The sequence below is a fragment of the Pituophis catenifer genome, unplaced genomic scaffold, assembly GCF_029215685.1.
Source record: "Pituophis catenifer annectens isolate HBS135680 unplaced genomic scaffold, rPitCat1.0.hap2 SCAF_1, whole genome shotgun sequence".
Taxonomy (NCBI): Eukaryota; Metazoa; Chordata; class Lepidosauria; order Squamata; family Colubridae; genus Pituophis; species Pituophis catenifer.
This window is the reverse complement of record NW_027256881.1, coordinates 181,520,554-181,539,752: the sequence shown is the minus strand read 5'-3', so window position 1 is coordinate 181,539,752 and position 19,199 is coordinate 181,520,554. Positions and strand designations below refer to the sequence as shown.

The 19,199-nt window shown below is 33.8% G+C and overlaps 1 protein-coding gene across 2 annotated transcripts in view; it reads right to left on the bottom strand.

Annotated features, from left to right (window-relative positions):
* SATB2 (SATB homeobox 2) overlaps positions 1-19,199 on the bottom strand; it is a 154,756-nt gene that overhangs the window by 86,782 nt on the left and 48,775 nt on the right. For both annotated transcript variants that reach the window (XM_070956822.1, XM_070956821.1), the window contains exons 3-4: positions 4,979-5,105; positions 4,202-4,325 (exon numbers count right to left, since the gene is read on the bottom strand). In XM_070956822.1, coding sequence (XP_070812923.1) covers positions 4,202-4,325; positions 4,979-5,105 — 251 coding nt within the window. The remainder of the gene's footprint in view (positions 1-4,201; positions 4,326-4,978; positions 5,106-19,199) is intronic.

Genomic DNA, 19,199 nt, shown 5'->3' with positions numbered 1-19,199 from the left:
CCAAAATGATAAGAATTAGTCATTGGTTTCCTTGTTCAGCACCATCATAACTTTGAATTATCACTAAATGAGTGATAGTTATAATTACTGGACTACCTGTAACTATAATTTCCTCGTTCTAGCTTGAGATAGTAGAGGTTCTTCAACATAATTGTGCATAATCACAGTTGAAAAAAAATGTACTAAGTTTAAAAAAAAAGTATGTGACTATCATATATTCAGTAAAAAGTCAGGTTTGTATTAAAATGCCATATTTATTTAAGAATACAGATATGCCTAATATCTGAAAATCTTTAGGCTATCATGGTAAATCAAAATATTGTAAAACCAATCTCAGAGTTCAGGATAATCAAATTATCGAATGCTTTTGCATTATATCTATTCTTGTACCTCAAAATTTATGATAGAGCAAACCAGAACAAAACAAATTATTCTAAAAGTTATTATTTTAGAAATAAATTAATAAATTATAATCCCTTAAGAATACTAAAATAGGTTCCATACATGGCAGAATGGCATCTTTTAATATTATGTAACAAAATCCCAACCATGCTATTTAGGATATGTTTATCAGAGGCATCCTTTAGAAGTATGGCACATTGGTGTGCTTTGCATAAAGAAACAAAACCCCAATGGGTATGTCTACATGCCAATTTTGCCTCCTGGACTGCTATCTTCATCCTACCGTGCAGTTCTCTGTTAGATCTTCATCTACTTTTCAGTTTGCCAGCACTACCTCTGGGGAAGTATTAAATACAGAAGCTAAGTAGTAACTGATCCTTTCCCATATTCTACTTTTGCTACAATGGTGGAATGGCAGCTAGATGTCACAGCATTTTATTTCAGCAGGGCAGGAAAATCCCAGAACTAAGATGAGAAGAGCCTTCTCACTAATGAGGAACTGTTCTGTAAAGAACTGATAATAAAAAGTAACTATTATCTATCTGACAACGATCTTAAAAAAAACAGAGAACTGTATGTTTTATAACAAGTGAATGATTACACATATAGTTATAACTGATAATTATATAACTACAGTTATTAACTGATGAGTAACATTCATTCTTTCCAAGGCATTTTTAAAAGTATGTTTGACTGTATTAAAAATTGACATTAAAAAAATCTAATGATTCAGAAAGTTTTGATTGAAAAATATATAGCAAAAAATGTTGATGCAATCAAATATGAATTTTTATTGATAAAGCAAATAACTGGCTTGGTTCAAATGTTTCAATAGAGCAATATATTTTTCAAATAGTTTGTTGCTGGAGCAGTGTTGTTTGATAACCTTAATGAAGATAGCAAGAAAGTACAAATTTAATGTGAGAATTAAAAAGCAGTCTCCAGATAGATATGAAGTTCCACACCATTTAAAATTCCAATTTTAACTTTTAATCTTTCAATTTATTTCACTATGCTAAATATAAACTTTTCTTTTTGGCAAGTGAACTATTTTAATTCAATTTTAGCACAGAATAAAAATAATAAAATTAAGCTCCCAATAAATTTATATTGTTCAAACTTCCCATTACAACTTTAAGAAACTGTATTTTGCTTTTTGTATAATTTAAAAATTAACAACAAAAAGTTAATTTTGAAAATGGATATCCAAAGTGCAACTGCCCAAAAAACCCGCACAATTTGAATTAATTCAGAGAGAAGAACTGGAGATAAAACTATAAATCATATCTTTGTATAATTTTTTTAATGATCACATCTAGAATATCATGTCATGTTTTGATCAATCATAGCCACTGTAATCATTATACAAGGATATTGCACATTTAGTCAAACTAAAGAAAAGAACAACTGAAATTATTGATAGGTTGCAGCACTCCTGTGAGGGAGATAATGTTTTATCAGTATTTTTTGACTTAAGCAACTTCTATATGTGGGAATCAATTCCCAGATTTTTCAGTAATAGCCAAACTAATGCAGAAATTCTTGGAGTTGAGGTCCACAGATCTAGAAACCAACCAAATTGAAACTATGGTTTAGAGCAGAGGTCTTCAAAGTTGGCAGCTTTAAGACTTGTGGACTTCAACGCATAGCTGGCTGGAGAATTCTGGGAGTTTAAGTCCACAAGTCTTAAAGCTGCCAAGTTTGAAGACCTCTGGTTTAGAGCAAAGGCAAGTAAGAGGAGAAACTACATAAAGGTACATAAAACTATGCAAAGTATGGAAAATGCAAACAAGAGAAGTTTCTTTTTTTTCCAATGAAATAAAACCAAGGGATGAAGAATAAAATGTTCTTTTATTCAACATGCACTTAAATTGCAGGATTTTGCTATTTTCTGGGGTTGTGATATATACCAATTTATACAACTTTAGGGAGAGACTAGATAAATTAATGAAAGACCTATTATCAATGGCTGCCAGTCTTGATAACTGTATATTAGTTCCTGATTATCAGTTGTTAGAGTGTTTACAGTGTAAAATGGCTATTGCTCAGCTGTCTATACTTATAGGCTACCCAAATATCCCCAGTTGAATACTGTGTTATATAGAATGCTGGAGTCAGAGAAGTTTTGGAGAGATTCTACTGTGTTTTTATATTATTATCTATTGCTACTGCCAACAATATAGGGATGGATAGCCTAAATCTGTCCTCGTATGTCCTCAGAAACACAATGTGTATTTTTGTTTGTTTGTAATGTTTTAATGGTCCATAGACAAATTGATTAAATAAATATGCACTTGAACTGAATATGTTAAATAGAAAGGGAATGTGTCTCTAGGATATAATGTGTTGTTGATCCAATGAGAGGAAAAAGCCCTTGAAAACAGAAAAAAAATAAGTATACACTTTATTCTGAAATATTCCCAGTGCCCATTGTTTGAAAAGAACCATCCTAAGCAATCCTAAATTGTTTAACAATAGGATTGTGCAAAGCATTTGAAAGAAATATTTGAAAACATATGTTAGTGTGAATGAAGCATTTCTCTCAGAATTCTTACAGAAGTTGTGTCTTTTGCACAAATCGCACAACTCCTAGAAAAGAGTTTCTCATCAACTCATATGCTTGTGTATGCATGGTCATTTCACTTTATAGTGGGTTCTTTGCAGGGATGAAATGCTCCCGGTTTGGACTGGATCGCCTGATCTGGTAGCGATGGTGGCGGGTGGTTCGGAGAACCAGTAGCAAAAATCCCTGCCCCCCCCATGCCCAGCTGAGCTGTGCAATCTTCAGCTGAAAAAATGCTTTTAAAAGTTAAAAAAAAAAGCCTCTGATGATCGTGTGGCTCAGCTGGGATCATCAGAGGCTTTTAAAAGCATTTTTTTCTACAACCTCTTCGGCTGAAGAGGTTATAGAAAAAATGTTTTTAAAAGTTTAAAAAAAAAGTTGGCCACGCCCATCCAATCATATTATCACCACCACCACCAAGCCCACAGAACCGGTAGTAACAAATTTTACATTTCACCATTGGTTCTTTGGAAATGTTGTTTGTGCTTACACAGATAATTGAGAACAGCTTTTGAAGCATAAGCCTTGCAAATTTAAAGAACGGTGTTTCATTCATACTAATATGCATTGTGAAGCATCTCCTTCAAATGCTTTGCATGGTCCTACTCAAGAACATCTCCACTGTATTTTTCATCTTTGAGTTTCACCATTCTAAAGAAAACATCAAAAAATGTAAGAACATTTCTCAAACATTATGCACAATATTCAATAAGAGAGACATTTAAAAAGGTATCTCAAAATACCTTATTTGCTAATCCTTATAATGCTGATAAATGAACTTTTTAATTATTATTTTAACATTGAAATAATAGTGATTGGTGTATCAGCTTACTAAATAATCAAGACATATAAGCAAAAATGTACCTGGAATTGAATTTTGATTTATAAATGTGTAACAGAACTAACTTGCACTTTTTATTCATTTTGGGATGCTTGGAACATTCAAGTTTTTGTAACTTGGAATATACTAAATATTGATAGCTTTATCTAATAGAGGGGTGTGCATCTAGACTGAATATATAGTGTAAACATAGAGAAATAAAGGTAAAATGCAGAACAGGCATCACAAACACGATGGTATCCCTCTCAAATTTTCAGCTTCTTCTATAATACTTGTTAATGATCTTGCACTCACAGGAAAACTATAATTGCAGGGATTTTTTTCTATATTTATTCTTTCATACTATATTGCATTTTATAGGCTGTAGTTCCTCTGCTACCAATAGAGGCACTGACCTGGGAGAGAGGGCATTCTTTGGCTAACGTGCTCTGATTCATCTCTTTGAGCAATTCCTTTAAGGCATTGCGGACTGTGGCATGATTCCACTGTTCTGCTGGCAAATCTTCTAGCTTTGAACAACTGCAAAAACAGAGAACACGAGAATAGACAGATGGGGAAAGTGCTGCATACAAACATAGCTGTTCTTTACATGCAAAAGCTATGTCACTCTTTAAAACCAAACACAACGAAGAACAGGACATTCATATTTTATATGTCATTCTTTTGTACCGTTTAGAAATTTCTTCCAGTTACAATCTAGAATCTAGGAAGATTTGAACATAAATAACTAAATACAGAACTGAACAAATATTTATGTTGCCTATCATGGGCTGAATAAGTTCTCAACAATTGTACCTTAGCAGATTGCAACATAAGGACAAAAGCCTTTGAGCCCAACATTTAATCCTGAATTTCTGGTTAAAATCTCAAAACCTTTAAAAACTATTTATTTCTCAGGTATAATGTGAAAACGCTTAGTCAGGCTTTATAGAATTATTGTACCTGTGGAAAATTCTCTTTTAAAGACAGACTACCTTAGCCTGTGTTCTAATGTCTAGTTAAAATATCACCCAGCAAGAGCTGCCAGTTGCAATTCCCTTCTTATAGTGTGCTTCCCACTTCAAAATGAGCTCAGAAATTAATGAAAATAGCATGTGTTAATCTCAGTAGTAATGGTGTGATTGACAGAACAACTCAGGATTAAAAAAGGGCAGATGTTCAGTAGTGCCCACCTTTGTAATTGAATTTTCAGTGTCACAACATGATAGACGTCTTGTAACATGTCAGCTACAGTTGCATCAGGTGCATCTGTCATATAAGTTAAAGGAAGAGGATTCCATTTCCCAAGTTTGATTATTCCTGCAAACAAACAAAACATGAAATAATCATAAACACATATTTCTATCTATTTATTTATATCCAAACCTATACCTAGGAAGTTTACCAATTATTTTATATTTATTACAATAGCAGAATGAACATTTATTGTAAGTATGGAGATTCTAAAGTTTGGCAGTTTGTAAATCTAATTTTATAACAGTGAAAAGTCCTATAAATATATAATTTTGGTTTTGAATTAAAAAGAACCTAAAAAGTATTGGCTCTTCATGTTTAATATAATATACTACATTGATTGACAGTGGCTCTCTGAGCTATTTGAGAACAACAACAGAATCTAGTTTAATGCATATTGTTATATACTAGGCCTGTACTAGACCTATGAAATGCTTCAGATTCAAACTCGAAAAAAGCATGCCACTGTTCTGGGATACAAAAGTAGTACCTGTCTGCAAGACAGGTGTGATATTTGTGCTTCCATTCATTCTGGGGCATCTTTATGGAAACAAATCAAAAATGTTGCATAGCCCTACATAACATAATCTTTTAGAACAGGTTACTAAACATTTGCTGGACCAGAACTGTTATGGAAAGGCTGCTAAAAAGAAGTATTTATTGCTTGACACAGAATGCCTAAAACATATCACAAAGAGAACAGAAATGTTAAAAACATGCCATTGTTTCGGTATTAAGAATTCGCAATCTGGTGCTAAACATGCTGCAGTATAAATAGAGCCTATACTCTTATCATGCATTATAACATACAAAGCTCATTCGCTGTACCATATGTCTTCAGAGCTGGTTCTTTATGTTGTATTCCCCTTGCCAACAAAAAAGTTGCTTCTCTTAAAGGGGATAATTTCTAGAGGTTATGTAACTACAGATCATGAAAGCATCTCAACCTACTTTTGATACTTACTTGGGAGTAAAAATAACTGGAGATGTAATATGTACTATATTTACTATATATTTATTATAATTGATTGAATATGAAAATGGATAGCAAGGATACTGAACCTTCTCTCGAGTCAAACCTAAGTTATGCTCAAACAATACTCTAGAGTATAATATAGTTGTCTAGTTTGGTGTGGTGTGTAAAATCAGTATGATTAGTTTATGGTTTGGTCATTAGATCTACCCATAAAAGCAAGTGAGAATAAATAGTTCAGATGAAATTTTAGAAAATTGCCTCAACCTTTCAAAGTGCTAGAATTTTTGCTAGAATGTTTCATCAGACAAAGTAACTGTTCAGGAGTCAAAAATATGGTTGATAATGGAGACATGTCAACCAAGTTACACTGAGAATGTCTGAAAAATCTTGAGACAAATAAATAGGATCTTATAAAGCACAGTTTTTCAATTTTTTTCAAGTGATGTGTTAAAAAGAATTCTTGGGATCTCTGTTCGATAGGCAAAACTCTAGCGTTAGAAAATTGGCTGCATAAAGGTTAACTTTCCCCCCTCCCCCCCCCTTTTTTTTTTTGTCCTTGGCCTTCCCCTCAAATTTTGAAACACAGTTTGAAAAATCCTATTATAGGAAACAGACAGTATTAGACTGCAATTATTCTACTACCATGATTGTCTCTACTTTCTTAAAAATGAAGAAATTGTCCTGGCAAACAGTCTAGAAACACAGGTGTTACCATAACGCTCAGTGCTTTTGCACATAAACACCTGCTGCAAGTCCTTTTTGTTACAGTGCTGCAGACATGCACTTTTTTTTAAGCGTTATTAGTTATGGATGAACACTTCTTAGCTCTCTTTGATATTCAGTTTTGTCTAGTTCCAATATCCTGCTATTTTTGAAAATAATTATACCTGGAGAAGACACCATATTCTATCTTAGGAAAATTCATGCAGAGCATGTTCAAGGTAAAAACTGACGTGTGAAATATCAAGTCATTACTCTTCTTGTTTGCCTACTGTCCCCAAACTTAACATTTGACCTTCCTGGATATTGCTTGCAAAATTATACTGTAGGTGTGCTTCATGTAATACTTTGAAAATATGATCAGGAATTCTTGCTTAAAGTTGAAAGAGGAAAATAAAATATTGATTCTTCTTAGGCACAGCCAGATACCCACATTGAAGTGCAAACCACTAATTCTTGACCTGCCAGAAAAATAAGATGACACAGAATTTGATTCTCCAACAATCTCTCAATAAAGCGGTTGTCAGGTGGTGTTGTCCTTATAATGCTGGAGAAGTTAAGGAATGTAATTTGTGCATTCTTTTTTTATAATAGAAAAAAGGAAGAGCTGATACAAAGACAATGTCAAATAAAGGAAACCTGAATCTGGGACAAAACTGTAACCAGACAAAGCTTCTCAGACCAGACCCTCCTTAGATCTCACAAATTGGTTTCCTAATCTGGTCTACTTCAAAGGGCTGACACCTTCTCATGAAGCATCAACTGCCAGCAAGAAAATCAAACCCAAATCACTCTTACTAACTTAGGGTGAGTTGGTACTGAGCAAGTGTAAACAAGCTTAGTCATCTGTCAACTTGTTGAAATAGGCTATTTCTGAACATGGGTTCAATGTTCAAAAGAATGTTAAACTCATGTCCAAAAAATAGGTTGACAGGTTCAAAGCAGCATAAAGGAACACAGAATCAATTGGAAAACTCTCCCTACAACTTCACCTTGTGCCTTTCATCTGCCTCTGACCAGCCAGAAATGTAGACATGGGGTACTGTCAAGTTTTCTTGACAAGCTAATTGGAAATAGGCACCACAGGCGTTCATGCAGACAAAAGCTTCTGACAGATAGAATTTGTAGAAAATCTAATGAAGCCATTACATATGAAAGAATTGTAGTGACTGCTACAACCACCTGTCTGCAAACATTTCTGCCCACCCAGTATATTCAGGCAGAGTGAGTGTATTCCAGGTCCCCTCAATTAAATGTTGCCATCTTGTGGGACTGAGGAAGCATGTTTTCTCTGTGTCCAGCCCACTGAAATAGCATCTCCCCATAGATAGAGAGGTTGCAAAAGCCGCAGCTGCAATCCCTGTCATGTTTTCAGACACTTTTCTACAGATAGTCCTTGACTTACAACTAGACATTTAACAACTGTTCAAAATTACAAGACTTTTAAAAAGCTACTTACAAACAAGTCCTTGAAGTTATGACTGCCACACCCCTCCCATAGTCATGTAATTGAATTTCAAGTGCTTAGCAACAGGCTCACATTTAGGACTATTTGCAACATCATGTAATCACATGACTATAATTTGCAATGTTTTTGTCAGTTTCAGCAAAAAAAAATGTCTATTCAGAAAAATGGATTTGCATAACAAATATGTGATTGTACATGTTTACAGTTGTAAAATCAAGTTGATCACATAACACAGAGGTGTCAAACTTGAGGCCCTCAGGCCAGATACATCACGTTTTGACCACACCCACCCCCAGTTTAGCGAAGGGGGGAAAATTTGCAATACGTCACGTGATGACATGTCAGCTCAAGTTTGACACCCCTGACATAACACCTCAACTTATAACCCCAACAACTTACAACTAAAAGTCCTATCTTCATTGTGGTCATAACTCAAGGGCTATGTGTACTGTTGTCTTTTTTCCAAATTTGTAGGCTGAAGCAATAGAAAATTCACCTGTTAAGGAGAACCACTTTCAATTAAGCAGAGAATATGTGTGACTTTTGTACACAGCAAAACTATGTGACATGGCTCACATTATTCCAAAATAATCCATTTTTATTTAATTTTCATTTCAAAAAAAATTGGGTATCAAGATAGAAAGACTATCGAAACATCAAGTCCTAATGCAAATAGTCCTGAAGAAAAATGGTTCTTCTATTGTGTAAACTATACTTATATTTGACAAATGTGCATTAGAAATACAAAAGTTATTCCAACCTTTTTTAAAAAGAAATCTCTCAACTTGGAATAGGAATGGAATGAAGCAGAGTTAATTAATGGAAAACTTAAAAACCAAGCAAAGTCAGAGTTGACGTACCTAATGTATAGTTGTACCTAACAGATATTTCTGAAAAGTAAAATACTTGGTTTATCAATTTAAAAATCAAAGGAAACTATGGCTAATGGAAGAGAGGGTACATGATCTTATAAGCACAATAGCTGACGTTGACTGACACTGTGTTTGAACTACATGACAGAGAATTTATAAGTCAAAAGTATACATGTATTGTTCTCAAGACAAACCTAAAAGTCAGAGTCAAGCCACAGTACAGACAGAATATGGTGAAACAAATTAGCTCCAGATAGACAAAGGAATGAGACAAAGCTGTATGTTCTCCCCTTATCTATTCAACCTATATGTTGAAAATACATTAAAAGAAGCTGGATTGGAAGAAGATGAGTGTGGTTTTAAAGGAAGAAACATAAATAATTTGTACTATGCTTATGATAATAATGCTGAAAATGCAAAGGAACTACAAGGCCTACTAATAAAAGTCAAGGAGCATAGTGAAAAAATAAGATTAAAATTTTTAAAAATCAAACAAATGACAATAAGTACAACAACCACCCTTAAAATTGATATTTCCTTGATTAAGATATTGAAATGGTAGACAGCTTCTGCATTTTAGGATCAATAATTAACAGTAAAAGAACAAGCAGTCAAGAAATATATTGCAAACTAGCAGTTAGCATGGAGGCCATAAAGAAAATTGGAAAAGTGGTTCAGACAGCTTGATGTGTTTCTACCTACCTACCTATCAAAATAGTGCAAATAGTGGTATTCCCCAATCTATGGAAATGAACATTGGACGTTATAGAAGCAGGTTAAGGTTAAACAGTTTAAAAACATTTTTGAACTTTTGGTTTTGTAGAAGACTCCTGAGAATATTGTGGCTAGCCAAGAAATCAAACAAATTGTTCATCAAATAAATCAACCCATTTGAATCACAAATAAGCAATCTCAAATAATCTCACTTCAGACACATTATGCAAAGACCTAGTTCTGAAGCTCTGATCCTGGAAAAGGTGGAAGGAAGGAAAGAGGACAATCAGTAACAAGATAGATAGACTCAGTTACAGTGAAGATGAATGCACCATTGAAAGACCTGAAAGATGAAGTTAAAAGACCAATCATCACAGAAAAAAAAATCTACATAATCACTAGGAGTTAGCAGTAATGTGATGGCAAATAATCAATGCAAACCTTCATTCGAAAAGCTACAACTAAGAGCAGGAAAATTTGCTCAGGTGCAGAATTAATTTTGTTGCATGCATAATTTTCTTGTCTGTTTTTTTCCCCTACTTTCAGAAAATGCTACATGGACAGAAATTTAATTCCTCCTGAAAAATGTGTCCAGTCCAAGAAATAAAAATTCTGACTGAAATAGTCTTAATTTGAACTCTTTGATTTTCAATCTTAGGCCTGAAGGAATATTCAAGAACAAATATATAGAATGATATTCAGCTGTGAAATGTTTGGTAATTGTACAAAAAATTATTTAGAGTGTATCACAAATCATTTCACATTTAAATATTTGCCTCAACATTTGAAAACCCATAATGGGACAGTTGAACAAGTTCTTGGTATTGTTCTATTATGTGTTTTATTACTACTTCATTGTTTATAATATTTTATATTATTTAAATGTATTTTTATTTCTACAAGCAACCTATAAATTCAATATAAGACAGATACTTTTATGTCAATATATTTCAAGTAGACTCCACAATACACTATCTATCAGCTCTAGCAGGTTGCTAAATGGCTATTCAACTTTGGCAAAATTAGGTCTTAATCAGAAACAAACACGTACTTATAATTCCCACATTGTTGTGTTCTCTTAATAAGGACAGTATTGTAATAAAAACATGCAAAACTATTACTTTCACTGATGAAAATGGAAGCCAGTAAACATTATCTTGAGAATCTATTTTCCTTACTGCTTTCCATCAACCATATACAAAAGAACTTATTTAAATATACCAAACAGATTGCCTTGTAATTTTATATACTGTATGAGTTTTGTGTTTTGTTGTAAGAACATTAGTCTTATGTAATAGATGCTGTTTCACATTTGGGAAATATTATGCCAAAGCCTAAACTTAGATTAGATTAGTTTAATATAAGCATTAAAGAACTAGCAAAATTAATTAAAAAAACTCTATGAAGAAAACACAATTAAATAACATTTTCTGATTGATTATTTTAGAAGCATTATTTAATTTCAAAGCCTTTTTTCTTTAAAAATAAATAAATAAAGGGGACACAATATTGGCCTTGATATAAAGGCAATGCAACTGATATTTCATATATTGAGACTTTTCTAGACTTTAAACAAAATACCAAAAGAAACTTCTTCCCTTTTCCTCTTTTTAATAATAAACAGGATGACCTTCATATATTAGCTTTCCAAAAGAGTGATATTTTTGCTAAAAACATGCTTTGAAATTAAATTATTATTTTATATAGCATGTCTCAAAAGAAAGCATTGCTTTCTTTATCTAGATCTGAAACAGAAAGAGGCAAGTCTGGTAAATGAGTTTCAAGAAGAGTTCAAAGCTATAATAAGCCTCCAACTTTCCTGATTTGATTAATCAGTATTTAATGAAGGGCAAAAAAGTCTAATTTATTTTATGTTTTCATGCCTCCATGACATGAGCAGACTTGAAAATAATCCTTTTAATTTATGCCCATATGTGAAACCAATGTAAGGAGTAGAATTCGGCCCTAACTATGGAAAAAAAACTCAACACACTAGACAAACTTTACTCTGCTAATATAAACTATTGTGCTTAGCCTTAAGGGAACTCGGAATATGTTTAAATGTTTAAAGCTTTGAAGAGCCTTGATAGTACAGTGGTCTAAGCACCCTGTTATTAACACAGCTGCCTGCAATTACTGCTGGTTCGAATCTCTCCAAGGCTCAAGGTTGACACAGGAGTTTGTGGGGGCAATAAGCTGACTTTGTATAAATATACAAAAGTATGAAGGCTATTGCTTAACGCATTGTAAGCCGCCCTGAGTCTCCGGAGAAGGGCAGCATATAAATCAAATTAAAAAAAAAAAAAGCTAGATTACAGAAAAGTTCTAGTTTGCTATTTTTAATAGTAGGCCTCAAATTGTATTGATATCAATTTTGGGCACGTTTGACTGTCCTTGCAGGGGAATTTCCAGGCATTTTGCAGATAGTATTATTCATGAGTGTGCAGAATGTATTAAGTCTGCAAAACATCAACTCCAAATGCTTTAGAACTCAAAACTACATTTTCAAGCATCTTGTTCTCAAACAGAACACCTGCGTTTTGAGAATTTGCTCTGGGAGAAATTCCAATTGCTTCTAGCAGCTGCATTTTAGGTGTTGCATGCCATTCCAGATATCTGTTGCTATTGGCTAAGGCTGAGCAGAGGTTGGAGAATAGGAGGAGTAGAGCTCATCAGCACCAATAGAGCTGTTCTGGACCTAACTACTTTTTGTGAAAGACAAAAAAAGAACTCCTAGAAGGAATCTGAAATTGAGTTGGACTCACATTCTTCTATTGGATACACTGTTTTTTAGGAATGGGTGGGGGAATTGTCTTGGCTTTGAAAAAATGAAATAGGATGGGTATAGAGAGCAGATAGAAAGGGGAGAGCCTCCTACTAATGCAATTCCTCTAGCCTTGCTTTGCAAATCAGCCCTGTAATGTTTAAAAAGACATATTTTGTCCCACAATGCAAGAACTCATGCTCCCAAAAAATGCCCCAGCTCAGAAGTGTACATTGGTTTGCTCTTTCTAAGTGGCAAGGACAAAACAGGATTACACAAACCTTACCACATCCACAAATTATCCAGTGGGCATACTGGGAAGAGCAATTAAACCAGCAGTAAGGTTGATGCAGGTTGCTTATGTCGCACTAAACCTCATTTAATATGCAACCGGTGAAGACAAGGCCTATGTTTTTTCATCATATTCATCCAAGGCTCAGGTATCTTTCATGTCTCATTTGCTCTCCCATTCTTTTTTTGTGCCACATAATATGTGCAAAAATGACTCACTGGCAAATATAACTTGCAACTAAGTATTCATTTAAAAATGATATTTGTATTACTTTTCCTGAACCATGTAAATAAGATGAACACATCAATGGTGGGTTGCTCCCGGTTCTGTCTGGTTCTTGAGAACCGGTAGTAAAAGCGGCGGGAGGCTCCACCCACCTGCCTGAATGTCATAAGGTACGATCTGCGCATGCGCAGAAGCTTCTGTGCATGTGCACGCACACTCCTGTTGCGAACCGGTAGTAAAGGTAAGTAGAACCCACCCCTGAAACACATTCTAAAAATGTTAAGAAAACATTGAATGTTATCAAAAATATGAATAATTCTACTTCACTGGCAGTAAGAAGCAGAAGGGACAGAGGAAGAATCCTAACACAATGAGAAAATACATGCTTCGCTGTGCAGAGCATCCAAGATTATCCCCAGTTCAGTTAATAGGACTGAACAGCTTCTTTCAACTCATGCCTTGGGAAGCTTCTATCAAACTGCCAGTCATTATTAACTGCTCAAACAGAGCAATGAATCAGCTTAGGCCCAATGCTCAATAGTTTAATTTTACAAGGAAAGGCTATAAGTTCATGGAGTTTCCTCCATCCTGTAAAAAGATTGAAAGATTGATTTTCAGACAAGCAGTCTATCATGTCAATAGCAAATTATAGATTAGAAATGTGGTTCAAGATAATCAAAATAGTCATTTGAATTGCTCTACTTTTTTCTTTTCCGTAGTATCAATGGTACAGTTATTTCTATACAATAACTAAATGCTGATGACTGAGACTATTTCTTTCCTCCTTCTCCTCCCATCCCGTTTTCCTTATGAAGTAAATCCTTGGACTAAAAACCACAAGAATTCTGTTGGCATCTTTTCCAACTATCATATTATTTTAAAAGGCAAAAATTTTTATGAGCTGCACCTCACTTCATCAGTTTCAGCAGTTCATTAACTGACTGTATCTGATGAAATGAACTCATCATTTCAACTCATACCTTTTAATAGAATGTGCTAATAGGAAAAAGTCCTACTAGACTCCTGATTTCTTTTGCCATAGACTAACATAGCTCTCCTCCTATATCATCCTTTGATTGTAATTTTGCAAGCAGCACTCTCATATTACTGATCCTTATAAATTTTTTCTAGGAATCTTTTTGACAAAATATTACAACATAACAGCTTTTAAACAATGAATAACTCTGTTCTATCAGCCTGAAGCTAGTGGATATATTTTTATGCATAAAATATTTGAGGAAGGAAACATTACAAAGGAAACAGACACTATATATGTTACATTAGCCACACTTTATTCTATCTCCACACCCTGGCTCACTTGGTAATGTCTATTAATATAAAACATATGACATAATGTCATCACTCTTTCTGTTTCTATTAGCCAGAGCCAGTGAAGTAAAGCAGGGATACATACTGATGTCATATCATGCATTTTAGATTTATTAGATGCTACAGAAGTGTAGCATATGTGCCACTCTTGTAACATCCGATTCCAGAAAGGCCTATTGTGCTCTCAAAAAGCAAACAAATACAAGAGAGATAAAGCCTCAGATAGGAGATTCAAAATAAAAATGTGTTGGGTACCATATATGCATGGGTGAAGTAGAATAGAATTAGAATTAGAATGGAATGGAATGGAGTGGAGTGGAGTGGAGTGGAGTGGAGTGGAGTGGAGTGGGACTGGGACTGGGACTGGGACAAGACAGGACAGGACAGGACAGGACAGGACAGGACAGGACAGGACAGGACAGGACAGGACAGAATAATTGGAAGGGACCTTGGAGATCTTCTAGTTCCTGCTCAGGCAAGAACCCTATACCATTTCAGACAAATAGTTGTCCAATCTCTTCTTAAAAATTTCCACTGTTGGAGCATTCACAACTTCTAGAGGTAAGTTGTTCCAATAATTAACTGTTCTGTCAGAAAATTTCTTCTTAGTTCTAAGTTGCTTCTCTCCTTGATTAATTTCCATCCATTGCTTCTTGTCCTGCCCTCAGGTGCTTTGGAGATTTGAAGTTGTCAAAACTATTATGCACAGTTTAATCTTTAAGTGAGATGGGCAGCATATAAATTTAATGAATAAATAAATCTGTTGATAATCTCAAATTATGCAACATATTTACTTGAAAAGTGTTTTGCTTATAGAATAAGCAAAATTTCTATCCTATCTCTCTTAGAATGTAAAACAAAACACAAAAAAATTACTAACTATAAATTTATTTATATAGAAAAATCTTACAGCAACAAGATAAGTGGCATATGAATTTAATAAATAAATAAATTTCTATTTAAAACCCATTATGCATTTCCATCCTTCTAAAAATCTCTGATAGCAATTACACATGCAAAACAAGGATAATGCAGCTAATCTTACCAAAGAGGAAACTATTCTCCTTTTGGCCAGATTTATTACCTTCTCTTTAGCACTAATCTCTTCAGTCCTTTTCCAAAATGCAATTTATTTTAATAGAAACTATCTTCTGATTTATAGAAGAGTTTTAAGTAAACAATAAATAGATTATGTGCCATCAGGTCAATTTTTTTACTTTATTCTTAGCTATCATAACAAATAATCTCTTACATTGTTATAAAAAGTGTCTGAAGTCTTATTTCTAGAAAGATAACATTTCTAAAGAAAGGTACAGTTATTTGTACTCTAAAAATAAAGCTACTCCTTTCCAACTTTGTGATGTTTTTCAATGCTTATCTCTAAAATATTATGTTTTCCATTTTAGGATTTGTAAAATACTAGACAATCCATGATTGGTAATCCTTTCAGAGATATTTTCTTACCAAATTCCTGAATGCCTTCAACAATGGCAGAACTTTTAATATACCACCTTCACTGGAAAAGCTGAGATGCATTCACAGATATATCTGCTTGAAAATAGCTCATGTTGAATCGTATATCATAGTCAAACATCTATTTTATAACGTTTTGAGAAGTCTACATGTGAGTTCTTGTGCAAGGAATTGGACTATACCATCAAGCATGCTATTGATGTATCAACCACCTAGCTTCCTGGCAGCAGGAAGGTGCTCCTGCTACAAGTTCCAGGAATTGCTCAGGGCCAGTGTTAAGAGTTTATAAGTTTCAGTCTTCTGTAACCTCAGTCTCCTTGTCTTGGAAAAGAAGTTCTGGATAGCTCCTGGGTATCATAGCTTCCATCACAGCTATGGGTTTGGCACAAATAATTGCAGCCCCAACACACATGGAAAAACATCTTGTCTTTATTTCAGAACAGATGAGATGTGACCTGACAATGGAGCATATTAAGATAAGTCCTTTGCCATAGTTAAACATCTCTTCCTTGTTAAACTGCAAAATCACAGATGCCTGGCCCTCTGCTAGGGCAGGAGGCTCATTAGAATGGGCAGCTAGTAGTGTAGTGCAGCAGGCAAGAAACTGGGAGACTATGCATTTTAGTCCCACCTTAGAAAAGAAGCCAGCTGGGTGACCTTGGACCAGTCACTCTATCAACTCTAGGAAGGAGGCAAGTTAAAACCATGTCTGAATTCTTGCCAAGAAAGCTGCATTGACTTGTTCACGCAACCACCAGAATCAATATTGACTTGAGACGCCTCCCATCCAAAAAAGTGTGTGTGTGTGTGTGTGTGTTTGTGTGTGTATGTGTGTGTGTGTATCAAAATATATATTATCATTTTAATAGTTTATTGAAAATATGAGGGTACTAAAAATGATAATATGCCAAAAATGCACATTAACACTGGCACAAAGTATATAGCAGCATACAACAGTTCATCAGATGTTAATCAGACTGTTACACTATAAATACAGTTGTCTATAACCAGTATGAAATAAATTTGTGCAATAATAGAAATACTACTAAAGAACAGAAATACATATTTTTCAGTTAACCACAAATAGTTTTCTACCTATCATTTGATCAATTTGTTAGTTTAGGCTACACTATATAACCCATCTCAGTTTTACTGCATAAATCTATAGCACACAAATTATTTTGCGATAACATGCAGCACACGAAAACAAATATTGAAATATATGCATTGTTTTTATCTAAAAGCTTTAGACTGTTTTTTAAAAAAACAGAATGCGTAGGATAGTTCTGGAAGCGATGGGGAATTTACAACCTTTCCTTTCATTTGATAAAGTATTTTTTAAAAGGAAGGAAATATTTCCTAAGTTAAAAAAAGAGCTTATCTGAAAAGAAAACTTTTAGATACTAAACCTCTTATACAAAAGGGTACTGTAGTACAATATTGATATGACAAAGAATTCATTCTAGGGCTGAGATTTTAAAATTTGTTATACCTATCCAAGCCAAAAGTGAGCATTTCAAATCATAGTAGATAGAAAAATATACTGCTCAAAAAAATAAAGGGAACACAAGCAGAAGACATCCAAGATCTGAATGAATGAAATAGCCTTGATTAAATACTTTGTTCTTTACATACAGTAGTTTATACACTGCTCAAACAACTAAAGGGAACACAAAACTACTGTATGTAATGAACAAAATATTTAATAAGGCTATTTCATTCATTCAGATCTCGGATGTCTTCTGCCTGTGTTCCCTTTATTTTTTTGAGCAGTGTATTTGTTCCCATTTCTGCTTTCAATTTAAATGCATTCAAAGTTCCCTTATCTTGCTGATCATCATTTAACTTCATTAAAATATTTTTAAAATGTGTTTTCCCTTTTTATCAGAAACTCAGCGCTTACACCTTGTATACTTTCAAGAAGATGACGCCAAGTTCAAATATTTCATAGAAGCTAATATTCAAAGTTCCCTTATCTTGCTGATCATCATTTAACTTCATTAAAATATTTTTAAAATGTGTTTTCCCTTTTTATCAGAAACTCAGCGCTTACACCTTGTATACTTTCAAGAAGATGACGCCAAGTTCAAATATTTTCATAGAAGCTAATATTCTCCATAAGAATGCTACATAGGACGATATATTTTTCCATAGTACTCATATATCAAAAGCTCTCTCAATATTGGCATCAAAACAATATATATATTGTTGTATGTGTATATGTGTATGTATGTATGTATGTATGTATATATATATATATATATATATATATATATATATATATATATATATATATATTATATATATATATGTATATATATATATATGTATATATATATATATATGTATATGTATATATATATGTACACACACACACACACACACACACACACACACAAGATATACGCATAGAGAACAGCAGCATATCCTCTTCTGCAAAGATGATTCAATGAATTCATAAATTCTAATGACAATTAACTGCAACAATTAATTCCCTGATAATTTTTTTATTTGAAAAGTGTATGGTTTTATCGAATAGTTTCAAATTAAAATGCAGATTAACTTTCTCTTTGAGGTAAACAACAGGCATAGGAAATCTCATCTGTGGACCTAATCCAGACCATAGGGAGATAGGGAGGGAAATAGGGAGAAGGAGAAAAAGCAAGATCACTTTTAAGCAGCTTTGAGAATTCCATTTTCCTGCTGTCTCTGAATTCTGATCCATTCTCCCCAGATATACAGTATCGACCCCTTAATTAGAAGCTGTCCCAAATAAAGTTTTGTAATATCTTCCACTGATGTCAATATGGATGGTTTAAGATTTCTGCAATACAGGGATTTTGAGAGGGAATACTGCTAGAAAATGAAACGCTATTACTTTCTTAAAACCCTCCCCTTGTCCTACAGTATGGCTTTAAAATAGTATTTATTGAATTGGATGACAATCAAAAGCTATTTTAAAAGCTTCAGTGCCAGACAGAAGATATTTTTAAAAAAGAGTGCTGCTGGGGAGAGAGTTTCATATAGGATCCCTTTCTAAACTGCCATCCATTATTATCAGTAGCATGTGGCAGAGTATGTGAGAAAGCACACTGGGAACTTCATGTCAAGTGGAATGAGTATTGCCCAATATTACTACAAAATCCCAAACAGGGATTTCAAAGTCAATTCAGTTCTCCAGCCAAAACAAATTTACTAACGCATTGTTCTTATAAAATGCCACATTGCTAGAATGCTAGTGGTTTATACGACGTTGTGTGTGTGTGTCTGTGTAAAAATAATAATAGAATAGTATTAATACTCTAACAATGATAAAGAATAGAATTT